This window comes from Toxotes jaculatrix, chromosome 16 (genome assembly GCF_017976425.1).
Source record: "Toxotes jaculatrix isolate fToxJac2 chromosome 16, fToxJac2.pri, whole genome shotgun sequence".
NCBI classification, from domain to species: domain Eukaryota; kingdom Metazoa; phylum Chordata; class Actinopteri; family Toxotidae; genus Toxotes; species Toxotes jaculatrix.
The window spans coordinates 20,776,876-20,801,983 of NC_054409.1; the positions used below are offsets into that span (position 1 = coordinate 20,776,876).

Below are 25,108 nucleotides of genomic sequence, written 5' to 3' on the forward strand. Positions count from 1 at the left end.
TCCAGCGGGCAAGAAGGTAAATTGTGTGACATCTCTTCTCAGCTGTATTATAAAGTTTCATCTTGTTCCTTACAGTTACTGGTGCTATGCTTTATTTGACCGTGCAGGTGGCCTCCCCGGCAGCAGCCAGGCGTCGCAGGACCAGGGAGAGACGCCCCCACAGCCGCCAGTCTCCAGTGAACAACGTATGTTACACAATTGGCACACACCGTCAGTGTTTACAGTTGACATGGCGTTTTCATGGAGACATAACTACACTGTCCTCTCTGTCTGAATTTTAATATATTTGTCATCTGTCAACAGCTGGTTGGATTACCTCCAACCGGGGTGTCACGGGGACTGGAGGACGACGCCCCCTCCAGCCCGGTTCCTGTGGTGAGACGGTCCAGGACCATGGACGGACACCCCCCCCGCACCCAAACTTCAGTGACCAACGTATGTTACTTTCTGCCAGAACAAACACAATCTCACACAGAACACACAATGTCTTCACTGAGACATGAAGTTTAACATGTTTGTTATCATGTGTCAACAGCTGGTTGGATCGCCTCCAGTCAGGTTGTCCTGTGGTTTGGGTGATGCAGCGACCCCCTGCTGTTCTCCGGTTGCGAAGGTAAATATTATTCCTCTTGAATCAAGTCAATAATGTCATTAAAGTCTCTATTGTACTGAATTATTATTATTTTTCCCAGACGGCCAGGATGAAGACCCCTTCACCCCCTTCACCAGCTGTACCCAGAGCCCGTCGCTCTCCTCGCCCAGCTAAGGTATTTACTCCACAACTGACAAACACAGAACATTTACTGTAAAATCAGCTGTAACTACATAAAACTGCTTAATTTAACATTTGTGATAGCATTATCTTTCTCTGCAGTTCACAGATGCCAGTGAGTTATTGAAATACATTTGGGAAACTTTTCTTGTATCAACTTGGTGTATTGTGTTGCCTCATATATAAATATTAATTGGTGTTATCTCTTATTAAAGACCGTCCAGACGCCATTTCCCTCATCAACCAGCTGGCCCTGGATCATCGATGATGGACTCTCCACCTCTTGTTCCCCAGCTAAAAAAGTAAGAACTTTTATATTCGGGTCTATCGTTGGCTTCATAAAGTGTTTTTGTTTGAGGCAGAGCGCTCTTGGTTTTAACTGAAATGCATAACAAAACTAGTTTTCATTTTTAAGCCTTTTAATAATTAAAAAAAAAAAAAACCTTTCTGTGCCATTGACTCACATTTCAATTCAATTCAATTCAATTTTATTTATATAGCGCCTTCCACAATCAAAATTGTCTCAAAGCGCTTTACACATGTAAAGAAGATTTTTTTTTAATACACTGCCATTGCAGTATAAATTAAAATGTTTATGAATATTTTCATTTAGGGAAAGGTGTGACAAGTCTTAGGGATGTAGGAGGCACAAATTTCTCTTTCAAACTTTGTTCAAGATAACAAGGGGTGACTAGTAATTTGATTAAATCTGCACTAGGTAAAATGCTATTAATCACATTTGCTGAAACTCATTTCATGATTGTAGCACATGAAACAGGTCATTACTACAACTAATGTTAATAACTAATAATAAATCTAATAACAAGTGATGTAATAATGATATGATAAAATTAAATTAAAAGTAAACCTTTATGATAATGATAATAATTTATCCCTATTTCAGGTTACTCAGCCGTTTAATGTAAGTGTTAGGGCCAGTCATAGTCAGAGCGACATGAGGTACAGCGACTTCTCTAGAAACCACCAGTGTACCTGCATGTCCCTGACTTTTCTGGCGTATGAGAACGAGGGCTGTCAGTTTAACACTGCGGCCCTCGATAGGGTGCTGGCAAAGGGAGATTCGCTTTATGTAGGTGTAAAGCGACAGCTCATCCTGGAGAACAGATTCCAGAGTGACCATCTCACTGTGGAAGAATTACCAAAACAAGTCCTGACTGACACAGCAATGTATACTGTCCACATGCCTGAAATTAGGTGTGGACTTGTAAAACTCAGTGGCAACCAGGATTGGTGTCTGCCCCTTGCCACACAGTTAGAGTGTCTGTCAGGTGAAGTCAATCTGGCTTTAATTATAGTAAGTCCAGAATGCATTGCAGTTTTCCGCAACCGATCAGGCATGTATGGTGTGTATGATTCACACTCAAGAAACACGGTGGGCTTACCTCACCCCAACGGAACTGCAATTATGAAGACCTTCTCAAAAATCAGTGACTTGGCTGAACACCTGCTCAAACTCTTCGCAAATCGCGGACCTTCTGCCACTTATGAGTTTGTGCCGGTGTCATTCGAAGCCATTGGTTCCCAAGAACGTCCTGATGCATCTCTGGCACAAAATGTATCCAGGACAGCTCTCCCACCAGCACCAGAAGTTCCTAGTGAAGTTCCTAGTGAAGTTCCTAGTGAAGTTCTCCTTCCGCCTGCCAAAGCCTCTAGGAAAGTTCTCCCTCCTGTAGCAGAACATGTCTCGAGGGCACCCCTCTCATCAGCAAGTGTCTCAAAGCTGCCTAAGCAACGGCGACGAAAAGCCATTCGAAAAGCCAGTGTCAGAACAGAGCAACAAGCACTAGTGTCATGTGAACTTAAAAGGAAAAAACGAGCCCAAAGTCAAAAAATCAAATATGCAACGTGTTCAAGATTTAGAATGAAAAAAATTCAGAAAGAAAAAAGGAAATATTCCCAAGATTTTCTTTATCGAATCAGAAAGCAAAAAAGCTTCACCGAAAAGTACAAGGCAGATCCTGCTTTTCGAACTCAAAAACAGAAATCTATGTCCCAGAAATATAAAATTAATCTTGATGCTAGAAGACATAAGAAAGCATATATGCAAGCAAGGTACGCATGCAACCAGGAGTACAGGCAAAAAAAGAAGAAAAATGCCAAAGCGAGATATAGTGATGATGCACAATTTAGATTGCGCTGTATTCTTCGTAATCAGCAGAGATTGAATGAATTGACCAAAGATAATGTAAATTGCATTTTTTTCAAAATGCATAAAGCTCTCAAAATTAAAAGAAAATACAGACAAATTGTCCCCCACCGTCCCCAGCCCCTGATCGATCCCGTAATGGAAGTAGCCATAGCTTCTTTTCGGGAATCTATTAGACATGGCCCAACTTATATTTGTACAGTGTGTAACCGAACAATGTTTCCAAATCAGGTCAAAGCATGTAACAGGGGAAAATATAGCAAAAACCTAAAAGTGGCAGCAGCATGCTTGACAGGAAACTTTGTTCATTTTTGTGATAGCGAGTGCTCTTCCCCTTGCACTATGCCACAAGAGAGACTGTCTGAGTGGATATGCTATACCTGCGACAATCACCTTAGCAGAGGATGCATGCCACCCATGGCAGTCTGCAACAATTTGGAGTTAGCGCCCATCCCCCCAGAATTGGCTGTACTTAATGTGCTAGAAAGGCAGTTGATTGCAAAAATCCTGCCTTTTGCGAAAATTGTTGCTCTGCCAAAAGGCCAACAGAGAGCTGTTCACGGAGCCGTTGTTTGCGTTCCATCAGAGGTGGAAGCAACCGTGAACAGTCTGCCAAGGCCTAGGTCTGAAGCGCAGCTGCTTCAAGTAAAACTAAAAAGGCGTATCCAGTACAAAGGATACCAACATTTTTATACTGTCAACATGAAGAATGTACTTGCTGGCCTGGCTAAATTAAAAGAACAACATTCGGACTACAGGGACATAAATGTTGACGAGAGTGTCTCTTTCGACAGTCTGCATGGTGAAGAGGAGAACATTCCAGAGGCAGACTGGGACATTGATTTAGAAGAGGTGTTTAAAAGTGAAAATGAGCCAGAACAGCTAGAGGTTCCTCGTCAGCAAACCACGGCCGCTGACGAAGAACAGGAGGAGCTGAGACCGGGCCTGACACTGGACACTTGCATGCAGCCCCCCGACATTGCACAGGAAATCCTTTCGTATGGCGATGGCATATTTAGTGTTGCACCCGCGCAAGGCAACCAACCGGTCGCGTTTTTCGCCGTACCAAACTTAGAGGCCATGGCCTTTCCTGTGCAGTTTCCGACAGGTGAGAACACATTGGATGAGCGTCGAACCGTCTCCCTGTCCCCGAGCCTGTACTTTAATTGTCGGCTCTTTGCTGCAGATCCGCGCTTTGCAAGTGACCAGAGTTATCTTTTCTTTGCGCAATTTGTTACAGAGACTCACCTCGCGACGCATAGCATGTCTATTCAAATGCGTAAAGGAAAGTCTAAAACCCGTGACGGCCGTACGGTTAATAATCTCATGCTCCAGAATAGGGACGAACTTGAACGGCTCATTATGGACCAAGATGCGACCAGGTTCATGCAGCCCCTTAGAGGCACTCCAGCCTATTGGCACAAAACCCTTCGAGATGTCCACGCCATGGTTCGTCAAATTGGGAAACCGACATTTTTTGCCACCTTCTCCGCTGCTGAGATGAGATGGCCTGAGGTCATAGAGATCCTCAAAGCTCAGCAGGGCGAACGAGGCGACTTTTCAGACTTAGACTGGAAAGCCAAATGCGATATTTTAAGAAGCAACCCCGTAACAGTGATGCGCGTGTTTGAAAAAAGAGTGGACGCTCTGATGACGAACCTCATCCTCTCACCGGCGCAACCGATTGGCGAAGTAGAGGATTATTTTTACCGCGTGGAGTTCCAAGCCAGGGGAAGCCCGCACATTCACATGCTAATTTGGATTAAAAATGCGCCTAAATTTGAAGACGACCTCGATGTAACGGTTATGGAATTTATCGATCGATACATTAGTTGTAAAATGCCCGACCCTGACACAGATCCGGAACTGCACAAAATAGTGTCAGAGGTCCAGGTGCACAGCAGGAAACATTCAAAGTCCTGTAAGAAGGGAAATGTTTCCTGCAGGTTCGGCTTTCCAAAACTTCCGATGGATAAAACATTCATCACCAGGCCCCCCACTATTGATACCCTCCAAAAGAAATGTCCAAAAGATGCAGACTACATCGCGCACGTAATGGAGCAAAAGAAGTCCCTCGATAGACAGCGAAAATCGGCCAAGAAAAAGCTCCAGCCGCTCAGAGATCTGCTTATGGATCCAGGCGCTTCGTTCAGTAGTTTGACAGACTTGCTTTGCCAGTGCAAATTAACTTACGATGAATACTTCGATGCCGTCGAGCTACTGGCAAACAGCCATGTCGTGATACTGAGGCGCCATCCAAATGATTGTTGGGTTAATGCCTACAATCCCACATTAATTAGAGCCTGGAACGCCAACATGGACATCCAATACGTCATAGACGACTACAGCTGCATCATGTACATGATGTCGTATGTGTCCAAACCGGAGCACGAGATGACGGAATTCCTTAAGAACGTCGTCAAAGATGTTAAAAATTCGAACGTCAACGAGCGAGACGAAATGAAAAAAATTATGCAGGCCTACTCTAAACACAGAGAGGTCAGCGCTCAAGAGGCCGTAGCTCGTACCTGCAGCTTGCGCCTCAAGAGGTGCTCCCGATCCGTGGTGTTTCTTCAGACCGACGAAGAAGGTCTGAAAATGAGTCACCCCATGGGTAGACTGGAGAAAATGGAACCCGGGTCAGAGGACGTATGGATGTCGGGGTTGCCTGAAAAATACGCCAACAGACCTCTCAGTGCAGAGTTTGAGCGTATGTGTCTGGCCGAGTTTGCGTCCGAGTACAGGGTACTCTACGGCCAGCAGATGGAAAGCCAAAAAGCCATTCCTTTACAAAATAATCAAGGCTATATTGTTAAGAGAACCACAGGAAAACCAGCAATCATTAGATATACTCGCTTCTCTGAAAAAAAGACTCCGGAAAAATTTTATAGAAGATTGCTGAAACTTTATCTCCCACATCGATTCGACGACGATCTGAGAGATGAAGCGTACCCCACTTACGAACAGTATTATAAGCGCGGTGTGAAGTGGGGTATGAGAGTAGATGACATCGTGGGTCGCAACCAAAAACGTTACGAGGGCAAAGGAAAAAATATTGAAGCTGCGTTGAAAAAGCTTCAAGAGTGCGGTCCTCTCGTGAATGCCTGGAACTCTTTCGCGCCCGAAGTCGAAGTGGACCGGCTGGAGTGCCTGGCTGAGCGTGAACCTGTAGATCAGGACCAATCTAATGAAGATGTCCCGGAATTTGACACTCGGAAGGACAGGGGGAGCTCTATCATTAGGATAGAAGCTCCAGAGTTGAGTCCAGACTTTGTTAGGAAAATGTACCAAAGTCTGAACGAAACTCAGGCTTCCGTTTTCTACAGCGTTCGACAGTGGTGCTTTGATCTTGTCTGGGGCCACGATCCAGAACCTTTTTATTACTTCCTGACGGGAGGGGCTGGATGTGGCAAATCACACGTGATTAAGTGCATTCACCAGGAGGCAACCAGAATTCTGCGCGAGCTCCCGAGATTTCGGGACTACGCAGACATGTCCCAACCCGCAGTGCTGCTGACCGCATTCACAGGTACAGCAGCATTTAACATATCAGGCCACACGTTGCACTCCATCCTAAAACTGCCAAGGTCCTTGAAGCCACCTTATCAAGGTCTTGGGAATGCACTGGACGAAGTCAGAGCGACACTGTCCAACGCTGAGATTCTCATCATCGATGAGATATCTATGGTCTCCAAAGAGCTCTTTGCCTACGTGCATTGGCGATTTCAGCAGATCAGGGGAAACCGGAAGCCATTTGGAGGCATGTCTGTCCTCGCTGTAGGCGACTTTTATCAACTGCCGCCCCTTGGTAAAGCCAAGCCACTGTGTGTGTACGAGGAGACCCAGTTTGATCTCTGGAAGGATAACTTCAAAATGGTGGTCCTGACGGAGATCATGCGACAGAAAGACGATCGAGCTTTTGCTGAACTCTTGAACCGTCTCAGGGTGAAGCAAAAGCAAGATCCTTTGTTAGATGAAGACAGGGTCTTACTTACGCAGGCAGTGGCTGATGGTCAACATTGTCCAGCACAGAGTCTACACATCTACGCCACAAACAAAGAAGTAGACCGTCACAACGCCGACACCGTAACTGCCCTCCACAAAGATGCGATTGGCATTGCAGCTCAGGATTTCAGAAAAGACCCCGCAACTGGCTGCATGACGTTTGTGTTTGGGGAAATTAAAGGACACAAACGAGATCTGCCTGACAACATAATGGCTGCTCCAGGAGTACGCGTTATGTTGATCCGAAATTTAGATGTGGAAGACGGCCTTGTGAACGGTACATTTGGAACCATTGGCCACATTGTAACTAAAGCACCAGAAGGCGTCAAGCTGATTGGACTGGTGCTGGACAATCCTACAGCAGGACAGAGATTCCGCCGAAAAATCTTAGGTCCCTCAGATAACTTGGTGTACATCGAAAGATCTGAGGAGAGCCTAAGTAAAAAGAAAGGGGTTGTTCGGCGGCAGTTCCCCATGAAGTTAGCTTTTGCCTGTACGGCCCACAAAGTTCAAGGAATGACCATGGCGTCGGCGGTTGTGTGTCTGAAGCGTGTTTTTGAACCGGGTATGGCGTACGTCGCTCTCAGCCGCGCAACCTCACTCCAAGGTCTCACCATCCTTGACTTTGATGAGAAAAAGATTTATGCTGACCCCGAGATCAAAGCAGCTCTGGAAAGTATGGATCATGCATCTTTCCAGAGCTGTAGACCATTGTTACAGTTTTTACAGTCTGTAAAAGAAACTCCAAAGGTTCTGACCATTGTCCACCACAACACTCAGGGCCTGCCGTGTCACATGGTAGACCTGAGAGCACATCACGAGCTCCAACGAGCAGATGTGCTTTGCCTTACAGAGACTCATTTGTCGGGGTCTTCTGTAGCCCAAATTTTTCAATTGGAGGGATACACCGTGTTCACACGTAGCCGACAGCTGTCTTACAACAGCTGTGTGGACATGGCCAAAAAAGAGGGAGGTGGAGTTGCCGTGTACTGTCGAGACAATGTCCAGGCAGAGCCTCGCCGGTACATGCAACAGGTCAGTGATTTGGAGTTTCTTGTTGTTAAAATTGAGGCTCCAGTCAAAGTTCTAATCGCGACTGTGTACAGACCGCCAAATTTTGCATTGGGAATCTTTCTCCAAAATTTGAAAAACCTCCTGGACTCATTGGACATGCTCAATCACCAGCCCATCATTGTTTGTGGCGATTTTAATGAGGACCTCCTTTCAAAAGGAAAAAAAAGTATCAAAGATTTCTTTCAGTCCAGAGGTTACACTCAATTGATAACCAATTCCACAACCCAAAAGAACACGCTCATTGACCACATTTATATTTCAAATTCAGATAAATGTCTTCAATCAGGTGTTCTGCAAACATATTACAGTTACCACAGTCCGGTTTATTGTATTTTGACTGAGTAATAGCCTCTCCAGCCAACACGTAGCTAATTTAGATGTAATTTATGTCAGGATTGTGTTTAAGTTTTTAGGAACTATGTATGTATTTTTATATATATATATATTTGTTAATATGTAAATGTTTTTGTTTGATAGCTTTGTTGTTACAGTGGCACGTCTTGGCTGGAAATGCTTTTATATTGTCATTATGTAAATGTAATTGTATGTATGTATTTGTGTATTAATTTATTTAAGAATGGGGTCAGCATTATTTTCTCATGTTCTTCTTACCATCTATTGAGATGATGAGAACAACTGGGTCACTATTTAAGATGTATTGTAGGACGTTATTGCTAAGTTTCCTTAATATTTATTTATTTATTTATTTATTAACATTGTAATATCTTATTTCATGTCCTTCTCATCATCTATTTAGATGATGAGAACGGCATGTGTAAGATAATGTTAGCTGTAAAACAGTAGAATTTTGTAATTTATTGCTAAGTTTCCTTAGTATTTATGTATTTATTTATTTATTTATTTAACATAATTTATTGCTAAGTTTCCTTAACGTTTATTTATGTATTTATTTATTTATTTAAGATTGTAATATCTTATTTCATGTCCTTCTCATCATCTATTTAGATGATGAGAACGGCATGTGTAAGATAATGTAAGGTGTACTGTCATAGAATTTTTAAATTAATGCTAAGTTTCCTTAATATTTTTGTATTTATTTATTTAACATTTAACATATTTTTTGCTAAGTTTCCTTAATATTTTTGTATTTATTTATTTAACATTTAACATATTTTTTTGCTAAGTTTCCTTAACATTTATTTATGTATTTATATATTTATCTATGCTAAGTTTCCTTAATATTTTTGTATTTATTTATTTATTTTTATAACATTGTAATATCTTATTTCATGTCCTTCTCATTATCTATTTTGATAATGAGAACAACATGTATAAGATAACTTAAGCTGTAATGTAATAGCTTAGCTAACGTAATTAGTTACATTAGCTAAGCTAAGCTTACATAAGCAATCATGTGTTTTTGTTATTGCATGCAATGTTTCTTTTATTTTTTGCTGGGGTGAGGAGTGTCTTTCAGGAAGGGGTACATCCAGCTAAGATGAAGACCGAGCTGCATGTCAACCAGGTGCATCACAAAGTAAGTATGTCTCCTTTTTTAAGTTATTCGTGTGCATTGAGTGATTAAACTAAATGATGATGTCATTGTTTTATAGGATGATCCAGTGAGAAGACCTCCACAGGACTTCAACAAATCTCTCCACTGAAGACAACCAAAAAAAAAAAAGGGAAGTCATATTTCATTAAATTCTCAACCTTCTCTTCAACTGTTTTCATCATTCTTTGAAACCTGTAATCAATTTGTTTTTTAAATCTTTCAATTATACAAGATACAGAAAGAAGACCTCCAGAAATCTGCAGCAAAAATAAGGTAATATTTCATAAAATTTTAAACTTTCTCTTCAAATGTTTATATCAGTCTTTGAAACCTGTAACTAAATTGTCTTTTAAATCTCTCAATTATACAAACTACAGGAAGATGAAGAACCAGAAGACTGCAGCAAAAATAAGGTATGTAATATTACATGAAATTGTAATTTTCTTTTAAAATGTTTACATGGGTCTTTTAAACTAATTTGTCTTTTAAATCTAACAACAGTGACCCAGGAAGAAGACCTCCAGAGGACTGCAGCAAGTCACTCTTCATTGAAGACATCAAGCCAGCAGCAGAGAAGTAAGGGACATTTAACATTTTATGTTCTATCTTATACTGTCAGTTTAGGTATGTATGTGTAAATACATGCTTGGACAACACTTTCAACCCACCTGACTCAATGAATAATGTTTTTAATATTTTAGGAAGAACAACAGCAGACTCAGGATGAAGAGCTCTACGAAGACGGCCTCCTATGCTCGTCTTTTGTAAAAAGTTCATCTCTTTTGTGAAATGTTTATCAGTTTTTGGAAAAAACAAGTTTATCTTTGTTGTGAAATGTTAGTTTATTACTTTTTGAAAAAAAAATATTAAGTTCATCTTTTCTGAAATGTTAGATTGTTACTTTTTGGAAAAAACATTTGTGTTGCAAAATGTTAGTTTATCACTTTTTGGAAAAATTAAGTTCATCTTTGTTAAAAAAAAAAAGGTTACTGTATAGCTTTTTGGAAAAAATAAAATGTTCATCTGTGTTGCAAAATGTCGGTGTATGGCTGTTGAATTGCTAATTATGTTTCAAGTTTATGTTTAGTTTGTGACAAAGACTACAGATGGATACACAGAATGAATGGTAGGAGGTGAAATGAATTCATTGTATCATTGTGGTATCATAGTATTGTATCATAGTATCATAGCATTGGCAATCCTCATTTCCTAATGAAAATGATTGGGACTGGATGAAAAATGAAAAATTCTTTTTTAAACATCTACAGCTCTGCCATACGTAAACCTAGAAACACAATTCAATGTACATGAAGTCCAAATAATCAATGTGGTATTCAACATTTTCACAGCTTTTAGTCATAGGGCACACACTCAGAGATTTGCACAGACACACAATAGTGACAATACTGTGCTGGACGTAGTCAAAGATTTGCACAGACACACAATAGTGACAATACTGTGCTGTGCGTAGCACAGCACAGTATTGTCACTATTGTGTGACATAGCTACATAAAGACACACACACTTACATTGACACAGACACACACACAGACACCCACTCAGATAGATACACACTCAGATAGACTTATACAGGAATGCATTGGTATTAATACTAGCGGTGCAATGCACCACTCTCGCGATTTCCCAAAGGGAAATTGTCTAGTTAGTGGTGCATTGCTATGCATGCACACTAGGCACCTCTATAGCAAAGCTATAGAGGTACCTAGTGTGCAATGCAAAGCAATGCACACTACTGTTATTCTGTGGATTTTTCTTCTTCTTCTTCCGCCCCGACTTTCGGTTCGTAACTCGTCTCACACCGTTGAGCGCACACTAACAAATGATACATCAAAACGTGCGGCTCGATCGGACTCGGTGTGCTTGTATTTTGTTCTCCAGAATATTCACGTTTCGCGAAGAAATTTGCGAAAAACCGGCCGAAATTTTCCCATAGAGAATGGCTGGGAAATTTTCAAAAAAGTCGCAAATTCTCCCCTTTTTCAAACAGTATCTCCTCTGGCATACTTTCACCTAGAAACACCATTCAAACTGTAAAATGTAGACACAAGTCTCGTGTATTCGGGGTGTATTCAACTTTTTCAAAAGTTGTGTAGTTTTTGAACTGTGAGCTCCAACTGATCATGAGTGATTTTGAAAAAATTCAGGCTTTTCAATGATTGTGTATTGCGGAATGTTCCAGGCTAGAGTGGGAGGTTAGAGTGGAGAGGCTTTAAAAAAACTCTCTGAAATTTTTTCTTTACACGACGACTACGGCCACAAATTTTACTCTAGAGCAGTGAAATTCTCCAAAGTTATAGCCACACTTGTCCTCTCTCTCAAAATATGTTTACTTTTTCTGTAGGATTTACGGTTTCTCTTTGGCGTGCCTTTTAGCGACAAGAGGAGGTCTCAACTGCTCCATTGACTCCAATGTTAATCGAGCAGAGGATTTTTGGAGAAAAGCAGAAAATCCCCTTTTTTGAAACTTGCTGTAAAACCCACATTTTAGACAGTAGGACCATAAAAAATAGATTCAGGTCTTCCTTAAAGTCTTGTCTCTCTGACGGTGCCGTTTGTTTAGCGATACCATGTTTTGTTTTCCCATGGATAGCAGTTGTTCGGCAGGCCCGATTCGGCCGAAAATGAGCTCGTCAGAGCACCTGTGAGCTGCCTCAGCGGCGGGAAAGCTCATCCCCATGGCAACCGTGACTGCAAGAGCTGTGGCTCTCTCTCTCCCTGTAATAACTCTATGTCTCTCTGTCTTTGTAATTAGAACTATAGCAGAACTATAGGGGTCAAAAGGGGGCTGTGCGTAGCACAGGCCCCTTTTGACACAGACACAGACACACACACACATACACACAGTCAATATTTACAGAGGCACACAGACACACACACAATAGTCAATACTGGGTTGTGCGAAGCACAACCCAGTATTGACACAGACCCACTCAGGCACACACAGACAAACACACACACACACACACCCACAGTCAATATTGTGCGGTGCGGCAGCACCGCACAATATTGACAGAGGCACTCAAACACAGACACACGCACAGACTCATACACACACACACACACACACAATAGTCAATACTGGGTTGTGCGAAGCACAACCCAGTATTGACACAGACCCACTCAGGCACACACAGACACAAACAAACACAGACACACACATAGACAGACTGACACACACAAAGTCAATATTGTGCGGTGCGCCAGCACCGCACAATATTGACAGAGGCACACAGGACAGAGGCACTCAAACACAGACACACGCACAGACTCATACACACACACACACACACAATAGTCAATACTGGGTTGTGCGAAGCACAACCCAGTATTGACACAGATCCACTCAGGCACACACAGACAAACACAAACACATTCAGACACACACACACACAATAGTGTCAATACTGGGTTTTGCGAAGCACACAACATTACTAGCAGTGCAATGCACCACTCTCGCGATTTCCCAAAGGGAAATTGTCTAGTTAGTGGTGCATTGCTTTGCATGCACACTAGGCACCTCTATAGCAAAGCTATAGAGGTACCTAGTGTGCAATGCAAAGCATGCACACTATTGTTCTTGCGGTTCATCTTCTTCTTCTTCTTCCGTGTCGACTTTCGGTTCGCTACTCCTCCCACACCGTTGAGCGCACCCCAACAAATGATACATCAAAACGTGCGGCTTGATCGGACTCGGTGTGCTTGTATTTTGTTCTCCAGAATATTCACGTTTCGCGAAGAAATTCGCGAAAAACCGGCCGAAATTTTCCCATAGAGAATGGCTGGGAAATTTTCAAAAAAGTCGCAAATTCTCCCCTTTTTCAAACAGTATCTCCTCTGGCATACTTTCACCTAGAAACACCATTCAAACTGTAAAATGTAGACACAAGTCTCGTGTATTCGGGGTGTATTCAACTTTTTCAAAAGTTGTGTAGTTTTTGAACTGTGAGCCCTAATTGATCAGCAGTGAATTTGGAAAAAATCAGGCTTTACAATGAGTGTGTATTGCGGAATGTTCCGGGCTAGAGTGGGAGGTTAGAGTGGAGAGGCTTTAAAAGAACTCTCTGAAATTTTTTATTTACACGATGACTACGGCCACAAATTTTACTCTAGAGCAGTGAAATTCTCCACACTTGTAGCCACACTTGTCCTCTCTCTCACAATGTGTTCATTTTTTCTGTAGGATTTACGGTTTTTCTTTGGCGGGCCTTTTAGCGACAAGAGGAGCTCTCAACTGCTCCATTGACTCCAATGTTAATCGAGCAGAGGATTTTTGGAGAAAAGCAGAAAATCCCCTTTTTTGAAACTTGCTGTAAAATCCACATTTTATACAGTAGGACCATAAAAAATAGATTCAGGTCTTCCTTAAAGTCTTCTCTCTTTGACGGTGTCATTTGTTTAGCGATACCATGTTTTGTTTTTCCATGGATAGCAGTTGTTCGGCAGGCCCGATTCGGCCGAAAATGAGCTCGTCAGAGCACCTGTGAGCTGCCTCAGCGGCGGGAAAGCTCATCCCCATGGCAACCGTGACTGCAAGAGCTGTGGCTCTCTCTCTCCCTGTAACAACTCTATGTCTCTCTGTCTTTGTAATTAAAACTATAGCAGAACTATAGGAGTCAAAAGGGGGCTGTGCGTAGCACAGCCCCCTTTTGACAAAGACACAGACACACACACACATACACACAGTCAATATTGTGCGGTTCGCCAGCACCGCACAATATTGACAGAGGCACACAAACACAAACACACAGACTCACACACACACACACACAATAGTCAATACTGGGTTGTGCGAAGCACAACCCAGTATTGACACAGACCCACTCAGGCACACACAGACACACACACAGACACACACAGGACAGAGGCACACAAACACAGACACGCACAAACACACAATAGTCAATACTGGGTTGTGCAAAGCACAACCCAGTATTGACACAGACCCACTCAGGCACACACAGACACACACACACACACACAGTCAATATTGTGCGGTGCGGTAGCACCGCACAATATTGACAGAGGCACACAGGCACACACACACATACAGTATTGACACAGATCCACTCAGGCACACACAGACAAACACAAACACAGACACACACATAGATAGACTGACACACACAAAATCAATATTGTGCGGTGCGCCAGCACCGCACAATATTGACAGAGGCACACAGGACAGAGGCACTCAAACACAGACACACGCACAGACTCATATACACACACACACACACACACACAATAGTCAATACTGGGTTGTGCGAAGCACAACCCAGTATTGACACAGATCCACTCAGGCACACACAGACAAACACAAACACAGACACACACAGACACACACACACACACACACACAGTCAATATTGTGCAGTGCAGAAGCACCGCACAATATTGACAGAGGCACACAAACACATTCAGACACACACACACACAATAGTGTCAATACTGGGTTTTGCGAAGCACACAACATTACTAGCAGTGCAATGCACCACTCTCGCGATTTCCCAAAGGGAAATTGTCTAGTCTTCTTTTTCTTCTTCTTCCTTCCCAATTTTCGGTTCGCTACTCCTCCCACACCGTTGAGCGCATACTAACAAATGATACATCAAAACGTGCGGCTCGATCGGACTCGGTGTGCTTGTATTTTGTTCTCCAGAATATTCACGTTTCGCAAAGTTATTCGCAAAAAACTGCGAAAAATTTCCCATAGAGAATGAATGGGAAATTTTCCAAAAAGTCGCAAATTCTCCCCCTTTTTCAAACATCAACTGCTCTGGCATACTTTCACCTAGAAACACCATTCAAACTGTAAAATGTAGACACAAGTCTCGTGTATTCGGGGTGTATTCAACTTTTTCAAAAGTTGTGTAGTTTTTGAACTGTGAGCCCTAATTGATCAGCAGTGAATTTGGAAAAAATCAGGGTTTACAATGAGTGTGTATTGCGGAATGTTCCGGGCTAGAGTGGGAGGTTAGAGTGGAGAGGCTTTCAAAAAACTCTCTGAATTTTTTTCTTTACACGACGACTACGGCCACAAATTTCACTGTAGAGCAGTGAAATTCTCCAAAGTTGTAGCCACACTTGTCCTCTCTCTCACAATGTGTTCGTTTTTTCTGTAGGATTTACGGTTTTTCTTTGGCGTGCCTTTTAGCGGCAAGAGGAGCTCTCAACTGCTCCATTGACTCCAATGTTAATTGAGAAGAGGATTTTTGGAGAAAAGCAGAAAATCCCCCTTTTTAAAACTTGCTGTAAAATCCACATTTTAGACAGTAGGACCATAAAAAATAGATTCAGGTCTTCCTTAAAGCCTTCTCTCTTTGATGGGTCAGTTTGTTTAGCGATACCATGTTTTGTTTTTCCATGGATAGCAGTTGTTCGGCAGGCCCGATTCGGCCGAAAATGAGCTCGTCAGAGCACCTGTGAGCTGCCTCAGCGGAGGGAAAGCTCATCCCCATGGCAACCGTGACTGCAAGAGCTGTGGCTCTCTCTCTCCCTGTAATAACTCTATGTCTCTCTGTCTTTGTAATTAGAACTGTAGGAGAACTATAAGGGTTTTGACAAAGACACAGACACACTTACACACACACACAGTCCATATTGTGCGGTGCGGTAGCACCGCACAATATTGACAGAGGCACACAAACACAGACACACACACACACACACACAATAGTCAATACTGGGTTGTGCGAAGCACAACCCAGTATTGACTCAGACCCACTCAGGCACACACAGACAAACACACACACACACCCACAGTCAATATTGTGCGGTGCTCCCGCACAAGATTGACAGAGGAACACAAACACAGACACGCACACACACACACACACACAGACACACAGATACACACATACAGACACACACAGACACTCACTCATATAGATACACAGATATACTTATACAAGAATGCATTGGTATCAATACTAGCAGTGCAAAGACACACACAATATTATACTAGCGGTGCAATGCACCACTCTCGCGATTTCCCAAAGGGAAATTGTCTAGTTTTAATTATCATTCTAAAACACAGGAATGTTGAACATTACAGATGTAGACCCTCTATGCAACTGACCAAATATAACAAAAATAATTTAAAAAGAATAACACTATTGACTGCTGATGACCTCAAACATTTCCTGTAGTGCCTCTCTTGAATGTAAAAGACAGCTATTAGCTTAAAAAAGCCGCCTAAAGTCAGGGGCTGTAAAAACAGAACAATTAGCAGAGAGATGCTAAAAAGCTCAGCAGAGCTGAGAAAAAGTATTTGTCTGGTAATTGTCTGTGAGTTCATCACTTTGAGCGAACCCTTTTGCATTATATGTAGTCATTAGATCTGTTGTTCATGTGCAAATATTTATCAGAGCAGCTTTACAGTCATAAGAATAAATATCAAAACCTTTCATCTACATTGTCCGTCAAAGCAAAAACTCAATGTCTGTTTGTCTGTTTAAAAGTCAGACCACTACTTGGTGTCACAGTATCCACAGTTAGGCAGTGGTAGAAATAATTTTAGCACCAGTCATTGATATGCGATTCAGCACCATCACATCTTAGCATTCCCTTGGCAGGTAGAGGGGGGTCAGGGAGAGCTAGGATGGACTTCTTATGAATATAAATACTACAACATACTTCTCACATGCACGCACACACACACAGATACAGTATGCACTATAAAATGCATTTAAATGTAGGCTCAGATGCACACACACTTAGCAAGAGATCACTCAGGTTAGAAAAGTTGGAATTTGCTTTTCATCACCAAAATGTATGCAGCAGGTCAGTGCATCTGCAAGCTGCAACAAAGGGTGCAGAGAAACACTGTGTGAGCGTGCAAAGCCTCAGAGGTAAATCACTCTTAGATGCGAAGGCAATTCTGCCTATCTTAAAATCAATTCAACTCACTGAGCTTATTCTTGTAGAATAATGAAATGATCAAAATATAAGTACAAATACAGAAAATCAATATTTCAACAGATGTATTAATTTTGTTCTTATTCAGGGTACCAACTTGATTAATGGAGAGCAACTGCAATCAACCATCAGTTGGACAATTGTGAGATATTTTTCCAATCAGTGGTTAGTTTGTCTCTGCAAGAAAACACTAAACAATATGTCTTTAAGTAAATAAAGGCATTTATTGACTACATGCTAAATAGTACAATGACACTAATGAAGTGAAGCACTGGAATGAGAAAGTATTACTAGCAAAGATCTGCAAATAGCCTACTAATAAATAGTTGGTGAGAGCTGAAATGTGATGAAGTGGATTTTGGTCAGTGAAACCAAATAAACACGAGAATCTGCAGGCTATGTAAAACGAGACCACACTAACCTTAAATATAAAGCATTAAGCACTCAACTATCTGTGGAGGAAAGCAGAGAAGTTTCTAAGGCTAAGTTTCTCCTTGGGGTTGGCTGCAGCTAAAGCTGTTCTCTCTGAAGTTTCTGAAGGCAGCAAGGTTGGAGTCACCATGGTAACAGATGGAGGAGACCACACGGTCTCTGGCTTGGTTCTAAAGGATCTTCAAACACCAGATATTGCTCTCCTGTTGGTCAGGACAGCTGGGTGACCATCCAAAACACTGACCACGTGACAGATTAGAGGAACAAATAGTAGTGTTCTGATTGACTTAACCGTTCACAGGTTAATGAGCTGAACTGAAACCACCGTGGTAATGCAAATATGCTGTAAATTGAGGCTAAACCTCTGAGAGGCAAAACACAAGTATATAGAAAACATTTGGTTTTGGTGCAAGAAAAAAAAACAAAGAAAAGAGCTATAGAAAAGCTCTGTTGAGTTGAGGGGAACTGCAGAGTCTGCTGATAATTCTCTGTGTGTTTGTCACTACAAGCGAACCCCCCCCCCCCCCACATGACACGCAGACATCAAACCATAGTTAACAGTTTGTGGATCCATGGTTAAAATCTGTTTTTAACTTTGTAGTTACATCATACTTGGTTATAATGAACGTGTGCTTCCCCTAGATATTTAACACATATACTTACAGAAAGCATGAATGACTGAATGAATAAAATATCCAGTTCTGAGTTAGACTGAAATTGTTGTTGAAATCTTGATTAAACTGAAATGTTGATTTACTCCCAGTTCATGTTTCCATGTGGAAAATTATAGCAGTCTAGGCTGTTAGACCTGTTGTTTGTGGTTTGACACTGTATTTGGCACATCCTGGCACACACTGATAAGAAGGCCACTAATTCACATTGGTGTCACATAGAGAAATGAGAATCCTCTTGTTTACTGCTGCTTTGTAATTTGATAGATTCAGGCTTGGCGGAAGTTAGATGGCAAAATAGGAAATATTCGTTAAAGTTTGTCTGCTCGGCTGTTCTAGTTAGATGTTTTTCCTTTTTGCTTCTGTGCCATATCTTTAGTTAATTTTTAATTCTGTTATCTTTTGAACATTTGCTTTGTGTTTGTGTGTCCTATGTGTCAATTTGTCTGTGGATCTGTGTTTATGACGTTTATGGGTGTCGCTCACCTGCAACCACCAGGACCAAGCGAGTGGAAGCCAGCTCGACACGTGTCACACTTCTCCCCTGTCACGCCAACTCGGCACGCACACCTTCCTTCTACATCACACTGCAGGCTCACTGAGCCTGAAAGCGACAGCAGACGGATCGTGCAAGAAGAAAAAAAAGAGAGAGAATGTAAAGAGTGCACATAGAGAAGGAGGACAAAGGGTACAGAAGAGGACTATTTTCAAGAAAACTGAAAACTTCCCTTTCCATAAAGGTTATTGGTAAATTACACGAAATGGATTATACTGATCCATTTCATCATTAATAATTTGTCATGGCAGGGGTAACCGAACACCCGTTATTGTATTCCTTGTTCAAAAACCCCTGAGATGAGCTTGGAAGATCTGTGTATAACACTGTAGCAATACCGTAGCTGACATACTGTAGCTTTAGTTAATGGAGAAAAAAGACTAGATGGGGTACTGTGGACATGAGAGAAAAGGGAAGCCTGATGGAGTCTGCTATAACCTTTGATCAATATAATGGACTCCAACAGCTCTGTGCAATCACCTTACACTGTTTAGGAAACACAGAGGAAAAGACAGCTAATGTATTTGTTCATTTCTCCCTCTGGTTTTCTCTCTTCACCTTAAGGATGGTGTAATTAGGAGCCCAAACATTTAATGTCTCTTCACCTAAAATCAGACTGTGTTTAATGAGCACTGAGTCTGATAACGTTCAGAGAGTCAGCTGGATCAATTTACAACAGCAGGGCTGAGTAAAGTCATAGATTTCTTTAATGGTCATTTGGGAAACTAAGGCGAGGATAAATCTGATGAGTTGTACAAGACATGAGAGGAACAGGATTGTATGAATTATGAAATAGAAAAGATTCTACTCTTAGGCAAGGTTTGGCAGTTGAGTAGTCGATGGGTTAGACTAAATATTAATGCAGTGTTATTAATGATTTAAAAACATTTGGCCATAAAATTTGCAACAATTAATCCTTGGAGTCCTTTTTGTCTGTAGCTAAATTTTGCTTATGGCGCCTCATTGTGCCAACACAGCATTCCAATTTAACCATAATCAAATTTGCTCATTACAGGGAAGACAAAAGTAGGGAGAAATGATGTTGGCATGGATTATAATTACGGTTCTTAAGTTATTATCAAAACAATTAAGGGTTTTATATCTGCAGTTTACCATTGATATTGCAGTTGCAGGGAAGGCAGCGTTCTTCAGGAGATTTCCTGTAGTGGTTCTCTCTGCAGCGCTCACAGTGGGGCCCATCAGTGTTGTCTCTGCAGCTCACACAGCGCCCCCCACTGCCAGTGCTGCGATACTGCTCCATGTCAAACACGCACTCGTCTGATCTCCCACTGCAGTTACACTCTGCGAGCAAGAGAAGGAAAGCAAGAGAGACAAAGAGCAAGAGGTCAAGTGAGGAGAGACGTGAAGGAGGAGGAAAGAGCAGCCACAGGGGAAGAGGTAGGCAGAAGAGACAACAAGGTAAAGAGAGCGAAGACAGAAATAGACAAAGGGGAGAGACAGAGGGAGGGTATATGTGTGAGAGATTATGTGTTCTGGGATTGGATCATAATTTAGAGGCTCGTTGCTAATCTCATTTCACACAGGCCTAATGAGGAGCCAATCGGCTGTCAGGGGGCACTTAGATAACAGTAATTCATGTTTATACAAGAGCAAATTACTCAGCTGATAACACACCATCGCAGCTCTCATACCCCTCACATCAAATCCCTCCTTAGTTTACCAGTTGCCCTGAGGGGGGATTTAGGTGAAATTGCCCATTTTATTATGAATCAAGCTGTCTGTTGTGCTGGCAATAACTATACGATTATTCCTTCCTGTTATTAAAGAGGCTCGGAAGGGTTCACCTTTTTCCGAAAGATAACAAATTATTATTAGTCACTTTGAAACGTAATGTACAAACTTGGGACTGGTGGTGGAAAAACTTAAACGAGATACAATAAAGAGTTCTATGTTTCATTTGGCTTTAATTGGCATAAATGAAATTCTAATTAGTAAATAAGTTCACACAGTCTTAGAAAAACCTGCATGTATCCTTTGTAATTAAGAAACATGCTAATCATCATTACATTATAAACCCGCATTAATTAATCCTTTGGCTACATGGGCAGAAAACAACTGGCTGTTGATGTTCACCGACACAAAGCAGCATTTACACAGAGTCATGTCTTTGGTCACCTAGTGGATCTAAGTATGATCTCCTCTCTCTTTTAGCCCTGTTTTCACCTCTACCAACTCCTGCTAAATGCTTCACTATGTTGCTAAGTTTTTTGTCTGTTCTTAGGTGCTGGGCAGCAGTGATACACCTTACAGTGACATGTTACAAGGATTTGAAATTATATTACGATTGCTGATCCCAGTAACACACTGTTAATAACAGAACTACTTAATGAAGTGTCAAATTTCTTCGTTTTTCACGTAGCTCGTCGAACGCTGTGTACAGCGGGGTTATCAGAGCTGAAAACTGCTGCACTCAGCATCTGAATACGATTCTGACGAGAGCAGTGAAAATGAACTGAAACAGTAAAGCTGTGGGCCCCTAAACTACAACAATGAGCTTAGAGAGGTGAGGAGAATGGCAATGTCATCCTCTGTGGGTTCTTCACTACGAGCGACTCCTTTCACATGTTAATCTGAACCCCTGTAAATACAAAAACATTGACTGGTGCAGCTTTAAGCATCTGTCCTGAAATTTTTAGGTCTGATGGATGAAATGAGAAGATAATGCAGGAACCAGCCTTTGCACTGCTGGGAGTAGCTTTCTGAACACAACATGCATCACTTGACAAATGCTGAGTCCCTTGTTATCACATCTGCAATCCCTCTGCCCATGGGGCAACAGAATCTGACAAAAACTGACACTCCACATTGAAAGGCACTACAGCATGACTCAGTTCTGATTGGCACTGGCGGGCAACTAGAGCACAAATAGGACCAGCCGGCTCTACTTTTCACCTCCAATCCACTCTATCCATTTCATTCTAGCTAGCTGTGCTGCCACTGCTGGTCAGGCTACCCGTTAGCCAGGTGGCAGTGCTGTCAACAACCAGCCTGAGCTTCTGTTGCATTTCTTTCAGTGATACAAATTCATGTTTACTCTGGCAACATCTGATAAAATGTGATGTAACCTATGATGTTTACTGTTATTCTGTATGAACGTATGAAGCTAACCGATATCTCAAAATTATGTTTTACTTGTGTAACTTCAGGTCTCTCAACAAGTTGCGTCAAAATGTGCGTGTGTGTGAACTGAAGTGGGGAAAAAAATGAGTTTGCTTAATTATGGTTTATCATCCTGAAATGAGCTTCGGGGGAAAGTCTGGTTTTCTGATATATTTGCTAATGTTTTAATTAGTTGCTGCCCCTGTTTCAGTACCCGATGTTTTATTAAGCTTTTCCTTTTGCTATTTCTATTTAGTTATTTCATTCGGATGTCTTCACTATAAACAGATCAATCCCAACTATTCTTTATATGTATTTTTAATATGTACCTGTATGTGTATTTCTTAAATGTTGTAATGTACATTAGCAGCCTTTGATGTTGATGCCATTTTGGATGTCAACCTCCTTTCTTGAATGAAAAGACATCAAACCATTAAACACATTATCATAAGCACGTTACAGTGTTGCAGCTTGTTCTCCATTTAGGTAAAGGGGTGAATATTAAGTGTAGCAGAACAGTTTCAAGGTGGTGCATCTACGTGGGACGAAGACTGCCACAAGCAGTGCACACATACAGTAACAGGATGTGAGACAGAGAAAATCACTTAAAGCTGTTTTTCAACGGGTTTAACACAAAGACCACTACACAGCTTTCCATGGCCCCTGTTTGGCCATCTTGACCACATTTATAGGTCTGCCCACCCACAATCATCTCTTCCACATGTTGCTTTCCTCAATCCTGCCCTGGGGACCACACAGCCTGTGCGTCACTGCCACTGTGGAAGCTCCATATAAGTAAGGAGGCAGACTCAGTCCACACTCAGTACAACAGCACACAAAGGACTCTTTCCTGTGATTGATGGAGACACATCCTCAAACACTATGCCTCATCCATTTTTGGATGACCTTCAGGGTAGAAATCTACAGGACTGCAGTAGGAATATTTTAGAATATAACACTAAAGGCTGTATTGGTGGCGAACTGCAGCCTTCTCAACCATAAATTCTATGTTTCTTAATTACAAAGAAGACACAGGGACATGTTTGTAGTTGTCCTGTATGCTAAGGTGAAAAAGAAACACCATTAAAACTCGTAATTGGTTTTAATCTGGTGGCTAATTGGTGTATCTTTACACTAATTAGGGCCCGAGCACCGAGTGGTGCGAAGGCCCTATTGTTTTTGTAATGTTTATTATTATTATTATTATTATTATTATTATTATTATTATTATTATTATTATTATTATTATTATTCCTCCCAAACAACTGCATTTTTCAACCCCTTCCCATGCTCTAAAACGCCTGAAATTTTGCACACTCATCAGGTCTGGTGAAAAATTTGATATTTTGTGGTCCTTGTAAATGGGGGGGGCAAAATGGCTCTGCAGCGCCCCCTTGAAATTTTCAAAACCCCCCTCCCATTGGGCTTAGTTTGTCATAGGTGCATGAAAATTGGTACACATGTTGATCATACCGAGACACACCAAAAAGTCTCTTGACACCATGACCTCAACCCAACAGGAAGTCCGCCATTGTGGTCGGAAGTTGGCGATTTTGGCGAATTACACCATTGGTATGCGGACGAACTCGTGCTAGGGATTTCACCCGATCCACTTCATATTTGGTGGACCTCACCTCAAGACCATGATGATCAAAAGTTATCACAGAGTTTTCTCTAAGTTAAAGGGCGTGGCCTCTGTGGCCCGCCAAAGTTTGGTGGCGTTTGGTGAATTTGCCATGACATTTTGAATGGCTCTCACGTCCACATACTTTATCCAAACATCTTCAAACTTTATGAGCATGATGAGGGCTCTGCCCTGAACGCCTCCATATGTCAAACTCCCGCCTTACTCGTGGCGTCCCCTGCTGGTAACAGGAAATGACCTATTTTTACTCTGAAGTGTACTGCTCCTTAATAGTTGACACCATCGGCTTGGTTTCTGCTCTACAACCTTCCCAACTACTTGGTGAAGCTACATTATAAAGGCCGTGAAGCTGGGTGCAATGGCATCTGTGTGGCGGTGCGGCAACTGACGATCCCTCGCCGTGAAATTACGTTTGGATTTGTAATGCCCTTAACGACCTCCTATGATCATAAAAATTCATACACACGTTCTTGGGGGCTGGTCCTAGACTCTGATGGGGTTTTTGTAATTGGGCGGGGCAAAATGGCTCAACGGCGCCCCCTTGAACATTTAAAATACCCCTCTCCATATGGGTTTTTTTGGAATACGAAGATGAAAATCAGTACACATAAAGAACACTTCAGGACGCACAAAAAAGTCTCTTGACACCATGACCTCAACCTAGCAGGAAGTCAGCCATTTTGTTTTTGGCGGCCAAATTTGAGTGCTTTCCACCATTGGTATGCGGATGAACTCGTGCTAGGGATTTCACCCGATCAACTTCATATCTGGTGGACCTCACCTCAAGACCATGATGATCAAAAGTTATAACAGACTTTTCTCTAAGTTAAAGGGCGTGGCCTCTGTGGCTCGCCAAAGTTCGGTGGCGTTTGGTGAATTTGCCATGACATTTTGAATGGCTCTCACGTCCACATACTTTATCCAAACATCTTCAAACTTTATGAGCATGATGAGGGCTCTGCCCTGAACGGCTCCATATGTCAAACCCCCGCCTTACTCGTGGCGCCCCCTGCTGGTAACAGGAAATAACCTGTTTGTACTATGACGTGTACTGCTCCTTAATAGTTGACACCATCGGCTTGGTTTCTGCTCTACAACCTTCCCAACTACTTGGTGAAGCTACATTATAAAGGCCGTGAAGCTGGGTGCAATGGCATCTGTGTGGCGGCGCGGCAACTGACGATCCCTCGCCGTGAAATTACGTTTGGATTT

At 42.0% G+C, this 25,108-nt stretch overlaps 1 protein-coding gene and 2 long non-coding RNA genes across 4 annotated transcripts in view; 2 read left to right on the forward strand and 1 right to left on the reverse strand.

The window, feature by feature from the left end:
- Positions 1-25,108, reverse strand: part of lamc3 (laminin, gamma 3) — a 121,438-nt gene that overhangs the window by 63,563 nt on the left and 32,767 nt on the right. For both annotated transcript variants that reach the window (XM_041059177.1, XM_041059176.1), the window contains exons 5-6: positions 20,245-20,433; positions 19,062-19,179 (exon numbers count right to left, since the gene is read on the reverse strand). In XM_041059177.1, the coding sequence (XP_040915111.1) occupies positions 19,062-19,179; positions 20,245-20,433 (307 nt within the window). The remainder of the gene's footprint in view (positions 1-19,061; positions 19,180-20,244; positions 20,434-25,108) is intronic.
- Positions 323-767, forward strand: LOC121195602. Its single transcript, XR_005895493.1, has 3 exons — positions 323-435; positions 536-613; positions 701-767. It is a non-coding gene; the product is annotated as an uncharacterized LOC121195602 (long non-coding RNA).
- On the forward strand, positions 9,921-10,290 carry LOC121195603. The gene is made up of 3 exons (XR_005895494.1): positions 9,921-9,947; positions 10,036-10,110; positions 10,236-10,290. It is a non-coding gene; the product is annotated as an uncharacterized LOC121195603 (long non-coding RNA).